The 13878-nt window shown below is 42.9% G+C and overlaps 1 protein-coding gene across 2 annotated transcripts in view; it reads left to right on the top strand.

Moving 5' to 3' along the window:
- slc4a11.S (solute carrier family 4 member 11 S homeolog) overlaps positions 1-13878 on the top strand; it is a 96652-nt gene that overhangs the window by 78915 nt on the left and 3859 nt on the right. For both annotated transcript variants that reach the window (XM_041579353.1, XM_041579354.1), the window contains exons 11-19: positions 1635-1748; positions 3290-3422; positions 4149-4222; positions 5332-5587; positions 6877-6983; positions 9787-9955; positions 11649-11822; positions 12634-12829; positions 12923-13092. In XM_041579353.1, the coding sequence (XP_041435287.1) occupies positions 1635-1748; positions 3290-3422; positions 4149-4222; positions 5332-5587; positions 6877-6983; positions 9787-9955; positions 11649-11822; positions 12634-12829; positions 12923-13092 (1393 nt within the window). The remainder of the gene's footprint in view (positions 1-1634; positions 1749-3289; positions 3423-4148; positions 4223-5331; positions 5588-6876; positions 6984-9786; positions 9956-11648; positions 11823-12633; positions 12830-12922; positions 13093-13878) is intronic.

Here is a 13878-nt window from a genome sequence, read left to right as displayed (position 1 = left end):
AGAAACATTGGGGTGTCACCCTGCTATAGTTCCAGGGGTACCCAGGGTACAAATAAGCACTCACCCCCAAATCTCCCCCTAACTGACCTTCAGACTGGGCCCCCTTAGCTCATAACAAGGTTACAGATATACAGAAACATTGGGGTAACAGTCACCCTGCTGTAGTTCCAGGGGTACCCAGGACACAAATAAGCACTCATCCCAAATCTCCCCCTAAGTGACCTTCAGACTGGGCCCCCTTAGCTCATAACAAGGTTACAGATATATAGAAACATTGGGGTGTCACCCTGCTATAGTTCCAGGGGTACCCAGGGCACAAATAAGCACTCACCCAAAATCTCCCCCTAACTGACCTTTAGACTGGGCCCCCTTAGCTCATAACAAGGTTACAGATATATAGAAACATTGGGGTGTCACCCTGCTATAGTTCCAGGGGTACCCAGGGTACAAATAAGCACTCACCCCAAATCTCCACCTAACTGCCCTTTAGGCTGGGCCCCTTTAGCTCATAGGTGTAAGGCTTGGGTTAGCATCTCCCTCATCTCAATGGGATGTATTTTAGCAAAGCAGTTGGGGATTTAGCTGTAGAATTGTTGGTTGGTAAAAATCTCAATCCCTTGGTTATACTCTTTTAAAAGAATATGGGGGTGCAGAAATGCCTGGGATTTGAACACAGATGAATACAGAGTGCCTTTTGTTCTGCTGAATTTGAGAGCAGCTAATTTATGTATTTGCTGGTAAAACCTCTTAAATTCATTTAAAAGCCAGGAAAAACCTCAATTTACGGCATTTTAGGATACAGGTAATTGCATTTCAGATATAATTGCAGTCTAATGCATTTGCGCTTTGCTATCTCTCATATGACAAGAGAAACAATAATATTTATAAGGGTAAATCAGCAGGAAGACCGGATTATACTTGTGGTTGCAGGAATATTTACTAAACTGCATCTTGGGAGCACAACAAGTATCTGGCTGTGCTAGGAATAAAGACATTTTTGCTACTGATGTGTGTGTGTATATATATATATATATATATATATATATATATATATATATATATATATATATATATATATATATATATATATATATATATATATATATATATATATATATATATATATGGGTCCTGCACAGACCCCTCAGGGCAGGACTACTTCTTATGACCTAGGAGAATCTTTACCTGGCATGATGTTCCAGCCGTCCCATTCAATAATTTTAGCCAAGTTCCAAAATAATCCTTAATTTTGGCCCCACAATTTAGTGACTCAAAAGAGGCCGGTGTATGGCTGTCTGTGGAGATCTGTATAAACAAACACAAGCCACATGACATTCAGAGCTGCCTAGAAGCAATAGTAGTATTCGGCCAAGCACTCCTGCTAGATTTATCCCTTAAATAAAATGAGAAACCTTTTGGGTAAGGACTGAGAAGCATCTCTGCCAAATTGGCAATTGTGCTGAGCCAAAGGGAGAAATTAATTCTAAATGCGCATTAAGTCCTTTCATTTTGTGCTTTATATTTCTTGTTCCTGTCACTTTAAGATATAGAGTTTGTAATTATTGCATGTGAATTATTGCCTCTCTGTAGGAAGAGGAACTCAGTGGATATTCTGTGCTTTTCTCTCGTTGCAGATGTTCAAAAGACAATTGTCGGCCAGTGCATTGGGGGAGTTATTTACTCTCTGTTTTCTGGGCAACCATTGGTTGTTTTATTAACCACTGCTCCTTTGGCTTTATACATAAATGGTAAGTTCATGGCTTACAGCATATGGAAATCAATTGAGGCCTACATGTCAGCTGATGGGGGTACTTGATAATCAGGTAGTTAGCTTCTAAGGGGCACTGTTTATTTTAACATAAGGGTATTTTACTTTGCTGTGTTTGAGTGATCAGCATGGCCTTTTAATTGGCTTCTTTATATCACTACTGCTGCTGAGGGTCTAAATTATAAGCATATAGGTCTTGGTCTTGTATTTCCTTTTAAAGGAACAGTTCAGAGTATAAATAAAAACTGGGTAAATAGACAGGTTGTGCAAAATAAAAAATGTATCTTATATAGTTAGTTAGCGACAAAATATAATGTATAAAGGCTGGAGTGACTGGATGTGTAACATAATAGCCAGAACACTACTTCCTGCTTTTCAGCTCTCTAACTCTGAGTTAGTCAGTGACTATAAGGGGGGCCACATGGGACATAACTGTTTAGTGAGTTTGCAATTGATCCTCAGTATTCAGCTTAGATTCAAAAGCAACAGTTATTTCCCATGTGTCCCCCCCATCAACTGTCTTATTGTTTACTACCTGGTAACCAATCAGTGGAAAGCAAGATAGCTGAAAAGCAGGAAGTAGTGTTCTGGCTATTATGTTTCACATCCACTCACTCCAGCCTTTATACATTGCATTTTTGCCTAACTATATTAGATAAAAATTTTTGCACAGCCTGTATATTTACCCAGTTTTTATTTTTATACTGAACAGTTCCTTTTAAACCATCACTCCAGGGACCCATCTGCCTGTCCCCTGCACCCCTACCTGTCCCATACTGCAACCCGACATTCTTGCCTTTGGTCTACTTTTCTTTTCCCTGGACCACCAAGCATTTGTTGTTGGACATTTTTCTCCTCTATGATCTGGCCATACTGTGATTGGTCAGATGCACCACTAGCTTTAATGGTGTCCATCTTGACCCACCAGTCTGAAACCATTGTGATCAAGACGGAAACTAGAGATGAAAATAGTCTTTTAAAGGGGAACCGTCATCGTTTTCCCAAGCTGTAAAAAGGTTTTCTTATAATGTTTGTACCAAAATGCGTCCAGATTGTCTCATGGGTTGAAGAGAAGTCTGAACAATGGACTGGTTCGGTGGCTAGACATTCCTGAAGAAATGTCATTTATTATAAGAATATTGGAGCAATAGGGAACACGTTGTCCTTTTTGCTAATTCATTTTGTGGAAGCCATAAAAGAAAACACAGTTCTGCCTCTACCCCCCTGGAACCATCTGGCACAAAACTCTCCTGCTAATTGACTAAGCAATTGTTTTTAGAGACGTGTAGTTTAGCCGTACTCTGCTCTCTAAATACCCTGGGGGGCACATATGCAGAATCTTTGCAAGCCCTGAGGCAGCGTGGGTTCACTTAATTGTGTTCCACCTTGAGAAGTGGCTGTACTCACAGAGACTGAACATGATTATATATAATTCCATCCCAATATCATTTTATGTTCTTTTATTCCTCTGTTCCACAATAACTGAACTGCGTTTAACCTTCGTTCTCTCTCTTCCCGCAGTAATCCGAGGGATCTGTGATGACTACAAGCTGGATTTTAAGGCGTTCTATGCCTGGACTGGGCTGTGGAATAGCTGCTTTCTTATTCTTTACTCTCTCTTCAACTGTAGCCTGTTGATGAAACTATTCAAGAGGTGATTTGTTGTGTCTGAATCATTACTGTGTCTCGTGCCCAATGGACTTCCCTGTGCTTGAAATTCTAAAAAAGTTGTCTTCAAATTTAACTTTCATGGAATATTGCAATGATAGGGACACCTCTAAAATACCGTAATGTTTGGATTATTAAACTTAGAAACTCTTTACTGTGTTCTAAACCCTAACACTCTGCCAGTTTTAAAAATTGGCACATTTGACCCAAAACTTTTTTGAGACACATATATGCACTTACCCCCAACTTTCCCCCTAACTGGCCTTCAGACTGCGGCCCCTCAGCTCATAACTGTTACCCCAATGTTTCCATATATTTGTAACTTTCACCCTGCTATAGTTCCAGGGGTACCCAGGACACATAAGCACCCAAATCTCCCCCTAACTGACCTTCAGGCTGGGCCCCCTTAACAAGGTTACAGATATATAGAAACATTGGGGTAACCGTCATCCTGCTATAGTTCCAGGGGTACCCAGGGCACAAATAAGCACTCACCCCAAATCTCCCCCTAACTGGCCTTCAGACTGGGTCCCCTTAGCTCATAACAAGGTTACAGATATATAGAAACATTGGGGTGTCACCCTGCTATAGTTCCAGGGGTACCCAGGGCACAAATAAGCACTCACCCCAAATCTCCCCTTAACTGGCCTTTAATTTTTCCTGCGTGTTTGATCTTCACCAGACCTACTTTTTAATAGATTTTTTTTTTTAGGTCGACAGAAGAAATCATAGCACTTTTTATATCTATAACTTTTGTGCTGGATGCACTTAAAGGCATTATCAAAAGTAAGTACATTGACTTTAGAACACACTGCAGAATGTCTGTATCTTGCTCTTTTATTTGCCTTGATGGAAACGTATTTTCAAAGCCTGTGTATGATCACGTTTTTTATCACTTTTATTATTTCTTATGAAATTTAATTTTAGAATCCAATTGTGCTCACCATATTTATCTTTAAATATTTAAAGCAGACAAATTCTGGGTATTTCATTGAAAGCTATTCGTAGGATGCCTGTAGGTGGTGTTGAATTCTCCACTAGCCGACCTCTTAGTCCCTGTATGTGGTTTCTGGACAGTTTCCCTTTGATCTTGATATTTTGGGTTGCGCAGGAAGCAGAGTTTTGACAACTAGGAAAGTCAGGGTTGTGCAGTTCAGCTAACATCAAAGCAAGTCCACTTTGCTAAACCAGGAGCCCCTGCCACCTGTTCTGCCTCCACCAACATTTCCACCAATGAGTCTGTCTCTGGTGTTGGTGTTAGTGATAGTGTCGTAATGGTGCCCCCCCCCCCCCACAGACACCCTCTCACTCATGTTACCTTCACCCCTCTGACCAGATAGTCCCTGAAAATAAATGTATGAGAAGTAATAATTACTACTTTGGACAAATAATATGTGTCTCCGTTGTTTCCTGTGTTCATCCCTTTAAAAGGATACTGTAATAGGAAAACATGTTTTTTTTCCAAAACACATCAGTTAATAGTGCTGCTCCAGCAGAATTCTGCACTAAAATCCATTTCTCAAAAGAGCAAACAGATAGCAGCTCCCTAACACAAGATAACAGCTGCCTGGTAGATCTAAGAACAGCATTCAATAGTAAAATCCAGGTCCCACTGTGACACATTCAGTTACATTGAGTAGGAGAAACAACAGCCTGCCAGAAAGCAGTTCCATCCTAAAGTGCTGGCTCTTTCTGAAATCACATGACCAGGCAAAATGAGCTGAGATGCACCTACACACCAATATTACAACTAAATACACTTGCTGCTTCAGGAATGACATTTTATATTGTACAGTGAATTATTTGCAGTGTAAACAGTGTCATTTAGAAATAAAAACTACATCATAAAAATCATGACAGAATCCCTTTAACATCTTTTATTTTTTTGATTGCAGTTTTTAAAAAGTATTATTTGGAAATCCCAAGTTCATACACGTACCTTGACCAAGAATATAATAAACACTTGCCAAATCTGAATGTTACGTCTGACGTCCTGCTGAATTCAGCGTTCAATGGCTCTGTGTTTGCACAAAATGGAAGTAGTAGTGACCCAGAGGAAATACATTATGGCAGGGAGTCAGCAGTGCTCAGTCTCATGTTGATGTTTGGCACCTTGTGGCTGGGCCACACTCTCTATCAGTTCAAAAAAAGGTATGTTACTAACAATATTCATTTATTTTTAAAGATGCCTACAATGTAGCAGCTGTGGGATAATAATCTCTGGGAAAGTGAGTGTGACTGAGAGATAGCAGGTATAGTAGGGAGAGATGGTGTCTATAGTAACAGTGGATAATAGTCTCTGGGAAGGGAGTGTGACTGTGGGATAGCAGGTATAGTAGGGAGAGATGGTGCCTATAGTAACAGTGGATAATAGTCTCTGGGAAGGGAGTGTGACTGTGGGATAGCAGGTATAGTAGGGAGAGATGGTGCCTATAGTAACAGTGGATAATAGTCTCTGGGAAGGGAGTGTGACTGTGGGATAGCAGGTATAGTAGGGAGAGATGGTGTCTATAGTAACAGTGGATAATAGTCTCTGGGAAGGGAGTGTGACTGTGGGATATCAGGTATAGTAGGGAGAGATGGTGTCTATAGTAACAGTGGATAATAGTCTCTGGGAAGGGAGTGTGACTGTGGGATAGCAGGTATAGTAGGGAGAGATGGTGCCTATAGTAACAGTGGATAATAGTCTCTGGGAAGGGAGTGTGACTGTGGGATATCAGGTATAGTAGGGAGAGATGGTGCCTATAGTAACAGTGGATAATAGTCTCTGGGAAGGGAGTGTGACTGTGGGATAGCAGGTATAGTAGGGAGAGATGGTGTCTATAGTAACAGTGGATAATAGTCTCTGGGAAGGGAGTGTGACTGTGGGATAGCAGGTATAGTAGGGAGAGATGGTGCCTATAGTAACAGTGGATAATAGTCTCTGGGAAGGGAGTGTGACTGTGGGATAGCAGGTATAGTAGGGAGAGATGGTGCCTATAGTAACAGTGGAATAATAGTAGCACTAGTGGTGGTAGTGTTAGGACAGTGTTGTGTTGAACATGTGATTAGGTAAGCAAAGAGAAGTCCTTGTAGCACTGAGCCAACACTATAGTCCAATCTCTATTAAAAATCTGCACAATAGTAACATTTTAAAAATGAATAATATTCTTCCTCCTTTGTGAAAACAAACGAAAACATTTTTTTGAAATTGGGCTGAAAATAGTTTAGCTCTCGGCACAGTGATCATGTTTTCTAGTAAATAACTGAGGCTGTTTTAAAGGGGAAGTGTCATAGTCCAACAAATAACAGGATTTTAGTAATTAATCGGCTACTGTCATGGCTTTACACAGATGAGGGTTGTGAATGACTGATGAATATTGGAATATTGAATTCCTTTCATGTAGATCAATTAAAGACCAACATGCAAGTTAAATAACAATTCCCATTGCAATTTGCAGCCCCTACCTTCATTCTCGAGTGCGTGAGATGCTGTCGGACTGTGCTCTGCCCATATCAGTCCTGACCTTCTCAGTGGTGGGATCCTACTTCTTCAAGGAGATTCACAGTAAGTTGCCCGTTCTCCCGTGTTGCAGTATCTTTGGCTCTGGTCTGGGCATTCAGCTCTGGGGAGTGGCTACATATTAGTAAATTATCCGACTTTTTCCAGTTTTGGAATATTTTAGAAGCTTGGAGACCTTTTGGCATTTCCTACAGCCAACAAATACTTGTGATTGTCTTTCTCTTTTGTATTACTGATCGACTCACGATAATATTTATTTCACCTCTGTTACTCTTCCGTTGGGCCTTACTGGGAGAGACCCCAACCCTCAGTTTGGCCTTACTGGGACACAACCCCCCAGTTGGGCCTTACTGGAAGACACTCCCCTCTCCAGTCGGGCCTTACTGGGAGACACACACCCCTCCAGTCGGGCCTTACTGGGACACAACCCCCTAGTTGGGCCTTACTGGGAGTCCCCCTCCCCCTCAGTTGGGCCTTACTGGGAGACACACCCCTCTCCAGTAGGGCCTTACTGGGAGAAACACCCCTCTCCAGTCGGGCCTTACTGGGAGACACACACCCCTCCAGTCGGACCTTACTGGGAGACACACACCCCTCCAGTCGGGCCTTACTGGGACACATAGCCCCGGTTGGGCCTTACTGGGAGACACCCCTCCCCCTCAGTTGGGTCTTACTGGGAGACCCCCCCCCCCAGTCGGGCCTTACTGGGAGACACACCCCTCTCCAGTCGGGCCTTACTGGGAGACACACCCCCTTCCAGTCGGGCCTTACTGGGAGACACACCCCCCTCCAGTCGTGCCTTACTGGGAGACACACACCCCTCCAGTCGTGCCTTACTGGGAGACACACCCCCCTCCAGTCGGCCTTACTGGGAGACACACCCCCCTCCAGTCGTGCCTTACTGGGAGACACACCCCCCTCCAGTCGTGCCTTACTGGGAGACACACCCCTCTCCAGTCGGGCCTTACTGGGAGACACACCCCCTTCCAGTCGGGCCTTACTGGGAGACACACCCCTCTCCAGTCGGGCCTTACTGGGAGACACACCCCCTTCCAGTCGGGCCTTACTGGGAGACACACTCCCCTCCAGTCGGCCTTACTGGGAGACACACACCCCTCCAGTCGGCCTTACTGGGAGACACACTCCCCTCCAGTCGGCCTTACTGGGAGACACACTCCCCTCCAGTCGGGCCTTATTGGGCGACCTCCTTCCCTAGTAGGGTTGCCACCTGCCCGTATTATGATTGATGCCAATATTATTAATAGGAAAAAATGGCAAGAATATAAGAAGGCCGGTATTTTTTAATTTTCCGGAAAAGATGGCAACTCTATCCCCTAGTCAGGCCTTACTGGGTGACCCTCCTCACTCAGTCTGGCCTTACTTACTCATTAAAGGGGTTGTTCACCTTTGAGTTAACATTTAGTATGATGTAGAGAGGGATATTCTGAGACAATTTGCAATTGGTTTTCATTTTTTATTAATTGTGGTTTTTGACTTATTTATCTTTTTATTCAGCAGCTCTCCAGTTTGCAGTTGCAGAAATCTGGTTGCTAGGGTCTGAAATACCCTAGCAACCATGCATTGATTTGAATAAGCGACTGGAATATAAATTTGAGAGGCCTGAATAGAAAGATGAGAAATATAAAGCTGGAAAGAGTCAGAAGAAGAAGGCAAATAATTCAAAAAACGATAAAAAAAACAATGAAGACCAATTGAAAAGTTGCTTAGGTTTGGCCATTCTATAGCATACTAAAAGTTCACTTAAAGGTGACCCACCCCTTTAAGTCCTTCATTTCATATGTCTGCACATGTCGGCTATACCTGATGTTGAGTCTGTGACCCTCATAGCTGCTGCTAAATCCGGTACCTGCCCCCTCGTGCTGCTAAAAGATTCCCCCAGCTGTCCTCACTCCCACCCCAGTTATATGAGCGGAATAATATAATATATATTATTAGTATAATGGAACAGCGTATGGCACTGAGCACATCACTGCACCACTCACCCACATTATTGTTCCACTGCTGAATAACAGGAAGCTACTTTGTCTGTACAGTCGCACGTGTCTGGGCAGCAGTGCAGGGGTCTGAGGGTTCCACAACCTCTGTCTCTTTGTACATTCAGGGGGGTCTCTGAGCTCACAAAGGGGGTCAGTTGGCAGAACGGACAGTCACTTCCCCCTCAGGAAAAGGACACGGGGCAGCCGGGAGTTCTCGTGTCCCCTGGAAATAGTTACAAATATGTGTTTATTGTATCCCTTTACCTTCCCATCCCTCCCCAGCCTGTTACACAATCATTAGTTACGTTTAGATTCTCTACACACAGCAATAAGCTTAATGTATGGAAGGAAATAGAAAGAAATATTCCATTTAGCAACTTAAATAATAACATAGATACATTTATATTTCCAGCACTGGTTAACAGTTGGTAGATTTCAGGTGTAAATAAAAAAAAATTATTTGTTCAATGCCTTTAAATTATTCAAAAACAAAGAACATGGCTGCCTGGAGCACAATAAAAGCTCATTTAATGGGAAACTTCCCTTTTAGAATCCTGGCTGGTTGTTAGGGTCATTGGGCCTGGTAGTTAAAATACAGATTGTGAGGTGAAATATTTGTTGTTTTTCTTTTTATTGGTCACCGTTCTATTTGACTCTGCTATTCTTTATCAAGTTTGCCATGCAGACTGCGCACTTGTTGCTAGGGTCAGAAAACCTAACAACCAGATAGCAATGTTTTTGTAGCCAAGTTTTATCAATACTGTTCTATACTTCGGTGATTCTTCACTCGAGGTACCTTCTCTACATAAAGAGTTATTATTAACATCACAACTTTACTTGTTCCCTTACAGTTGCCAAGTTCAACTACATAAAGACAGAGAGTATGTTTGTTCTGGCTCCTATTAGCTCCCTCTCAATGGGGCCGATTACTAGCGCTATGGGACTGGGATTCCTTCTGTCTATGCTCTTCTTTATAGAACAGAACATCGTCGCTTCTCTAACTAATGCTCCAGAGAACAGGTAACATCACCTGTATGCACTGCCCTAATACAGTATGTGAATTTAACTGGCTGCTGTACATAACCCTACTGGTTAGTTACCCCATAACCCTCCTGCTTTTTATTATAATTACTTTAACTAGTAGCTTAATGCAGGAGCAGCCAAACAAAGAGATGATTGTTCATAGAGATGTGTTTCCCTATTCTGAGCAAAAATTTCCCCGGCACAAAGTGCAATTAAGCAGGAACAGTCCCCTAAGTTTGCTCATAGTCTGTACAGAGAGATCCCATAAAACTATGGCAGCATAGGTATTCCCTGTACTAAGCACAATTCAGCAGGAACAGTCCCTAAGTTTGCTCATAGTCTGTACAGAGAGATCCCATAAAACTATGGCAGCATAGGTATCCCCTGTACTAAGCACAATTCAGCAGGAACAGTCCCCTAAGTTTGTTCATAGTCTGTAAAGAGAGATCCCATAAAACTATGGCAGCATAGGTATTCCCTGTACTAAGCACAATTCAGCAGGAACAGTCCCTAAGTTTGCTCATAGTCTGTACAGAGAGATCCCATAAAACTATGGCAGCATAGGTATTCCCTGTACTAAGCACAATTCAGCAGGAACAGCCCCCTAAGTTTGCTCATAGTCTGTACAGAGAGATCCCATAAAACTATGGCAGCATAGGTATTCCCCTGTACTAAGCACAATTCAGCAGGAACAGCCCCCTAAGTTTGCTCATAGTCTGTACAGAGAGATCCCATAAAACTATGGCAGCATAGGTATCCCCTGTACTAAGCACAATTCAGCAGGAACAGTCCCTAAGTTTGCTCATAGTCTGTACAGAGAGATCCCATAAAACTATGGCAGCATAGGTATCCCCTGTACTAAGCACAATTCAGCAGGAACAGTCCCCTAAGTTTGTTCATAGTCTGTAAAGAGAGATCCCATAAAACTATGGCAGCATAGTTATTCCCCTGTACTAAGCACAATTCAGCAGGAACAGTCCCTAAGTTTGCTCATAGTCTGTACAGAGAGATCCCATAAAACTATGGCAGCGTAGGTATTCCCTGTACTAAGCACAATTCAGCAGGAACAGTCCCCTAAGTTTGCTCATAGTCTGTGCAGAGAGATCCCATAAAACTATGGCAGCATAGGTATTCCTCTGTACTAAGCACAATTCAGCAGGAACAGCCCCCTAAGTTTGCTCATAGTCTGTACAGAGAGATCCCATAAAACTATGGCAGCATAGGTATTCCCTGTACTAAGCACAATTCAGCAGGAACAGTCCCTAAGTTTGCTCATAGTCTGTACAGAGAGATCCCATAAAACTATGACAGTATAGGTATTCCCCTGTACTAAGCACAATTCAGCAGGAACAGCCCCTAAGTTTGCTCATAGTCTGTACAGAGAGATCCCATAAAACTATGGTACATAGGTATTCCCTGTACTAAGCACAATTCAGCAGGAACAGTCCCTAAGTTTGCTCATAGTCTGTACAGAGAGATCCCATAAAACTATGGTACATAGGTATTCCCTGTACTAAGCACAATTCAGCAGGAACAGTCCCTAAGTTTGCTCATAGTCTGTACAGAGAGATCCCATAAAACTATGGCAGCATAGGTATCCCCTGTACTAAGCACAATTCAGCAGGAACAGTTGTTTCAGTTGATTATTTTCCATGTCATTAATATGACACTTCACGATCTCCTGTTTCAGGTTAGTTAAAGGCACAGCCTACCATTGGGATCTCCTGCTAGTGGCGCTTATAAACACAGGACTGTCAGTATTTGGGATGCCCTGGATTCACGCCGCATTTCCTCACTCCCCGATGCATGTGCGGGCACTTGCCAATGTGGAGGAGAGAGTAGAACATGGTCACATCTATGAGACGTAAGTAGAGAAGCAGAACAGTGTCAGTGGTGTCTCTGTTTCACTCCATTGTTATACGTATTGTGTTCCCAGGATATTCCTTCTTTAGTGGGGTCATTTACCAAGACTTGGGACAGAAGTGCAAAACTTCCTTTAGGTACAGAAGATTCGGTCACCCAGACGGGACTAAAATACTCTGAGGGAAGCTTACAGGGGGAGGGGCAGGGAGCCTTTCATTTATGAAGTTGGTCTAAATACTCTGGTGGTTCAGTTTCACAGATACCCTATGGTAAAACACATATTTCATCATTTATACATCATCTTTTTATGTATATATATATATATATATATATATATATATATATAATGCCCGTGTGACAAGCCGTCACTTTGTGGCTGATTAAAGGGTGAAGCAAAAGGCAAGAATGAACTTGACACCAGTTGCCTCTCTGTCTGTTTATATGACTTCTCCTTTGCTGTAACTGGCACAAGCTTGGGCACGCAACTGCCAGCTCAGGATATTCATTGGCCAACACACCCAGCTGGTTAAAGGGACAGACAGGGATTCCTGATTTTTCTCTCTCTGCGCTTGGAAGATCTCTGCAATGATATGTTTCCTGGCAGGAGACCAGACCCATATCGACACAATGTGTATTCATTAGACTATATCCATATACAGTTATTAAAATATACAACAGGCAGTAATGGTGCAAGTCTGGGACGAGGAAAGAATTCAAGAGCTTACACTCACTGCAGGGGGTGCAACATTTAGTTATGTAGATGCAATAAAGTGAATCATTCTGGTAATTCCCCTCTTTTCCCCCCTCTATAGGATCGTGAGTGTGAGAGAAACCCGTCTGACTTCACTGGTGGCCAATGTCCTCGTTGGCCTCTCTCTCTTCCTCCTCCCGTACCCACTGCAGTGGATTCCCAAACCCGTCCTGTATGGCCTGTTCTTGTACATTGCCCTCACCTCTATTGATGGTAGCCAGCTCTTTGAGAGAGTGGCCCTCCTGTTGAAAGAGCAGGTAAGTGGTCCCCATGAGTTCAGTTTCCAGTAGTGTTGCCTTTATTGCAGCCGTGGCTACGACTCTCATTATCCTTCTTGTTTCCCCATACAGACGGCGTACCCCCCAACCCATTATATTCGGAGGGTCCCACAGAGGAAAATTCACTATTTCACAGGCCTGCAGGTTCTCCAGCTGGTTATCCTGTGTGGCTTCGGAATGTCGCCTCTCCCCTACATGAAGATGATCTTTCCTCTTATCATGATCGGGATGATCCCAATCAGGTACCATACACAGAGCTCCGCCCTTCTCCAAATGTATTCCTGTTCTTGCTGGAATATACCTGTGCGAACATAGTTGTATAGTGTCTGTCTGTACAAGTCTAATGGGGCTTCTCCTGCTGAACTCTGCATAAGAGATGGAATACCTATGCTGATGGGGTTTTACAGAATTTCTCTATCCAGCAGTGAGCAAACTCAGGGGGCTGTTCCTGCTGAATTGTGCTTAGTACAGGGAATACCTATGCTGCCATAGTTTTATGGGATCTCTCTGTACAGACTATGAGCAAACTTAGGGGCTGTTCCTGCTGAATTGTGCTTAGTACAGGGAATACCTATGTGCCATAGTTTTATGGGATCTCTCTGTACAGACTATGAGCAAACTTAGGGACTGTTCCAGCTGAATTGTGCTTAGTACAGGGAATACCTATGCTGCCATAGTTTTATGGGATCTCTCTGTACAGACTATGAGCAAACTTAGGGACTGTTCCTGCTGAATTGTGCTTAGTACAGAGGAATACCTATGCTGCCATAGTTTTGTGGGATCTTTCTGTACAGACTATGAGCAAACTTAGGGACTGTTCCTGCTGAATTGTGCTTAGTACAGGGAATACCTATGCTGCCATAGTTTTATGGGATCTCTCTGTACAGACTATAAATAAACTTAGGGGCTGTTCCTGCTGAATTGTGCTTAGTACAGGGAATACCTATGCTGCCATAGTTTTATGGGATCTCTCTGTACAGACTATAAATAAACTTAGGGGACTGTTCCTGCTGAATTGTGCTTAGTAC

This window comes from Xenopus laevis, chromosome 1S (assembly GCF_017654675.1).
Source record: "Xenopus laevis strain J_2021 chromosome 1S, Xenopus_laevis_v10.1, whole genome shotgun sequence".
Taxonomy (NCBI): Eukaryota; Metazoa; Chordata; class Amphibia; order Anura; family Pipidae; genus Xenopus; species Xenopus laevis.
This window is presented reverse-complemented; position numbering and strand designations above follow the sequence as displayed.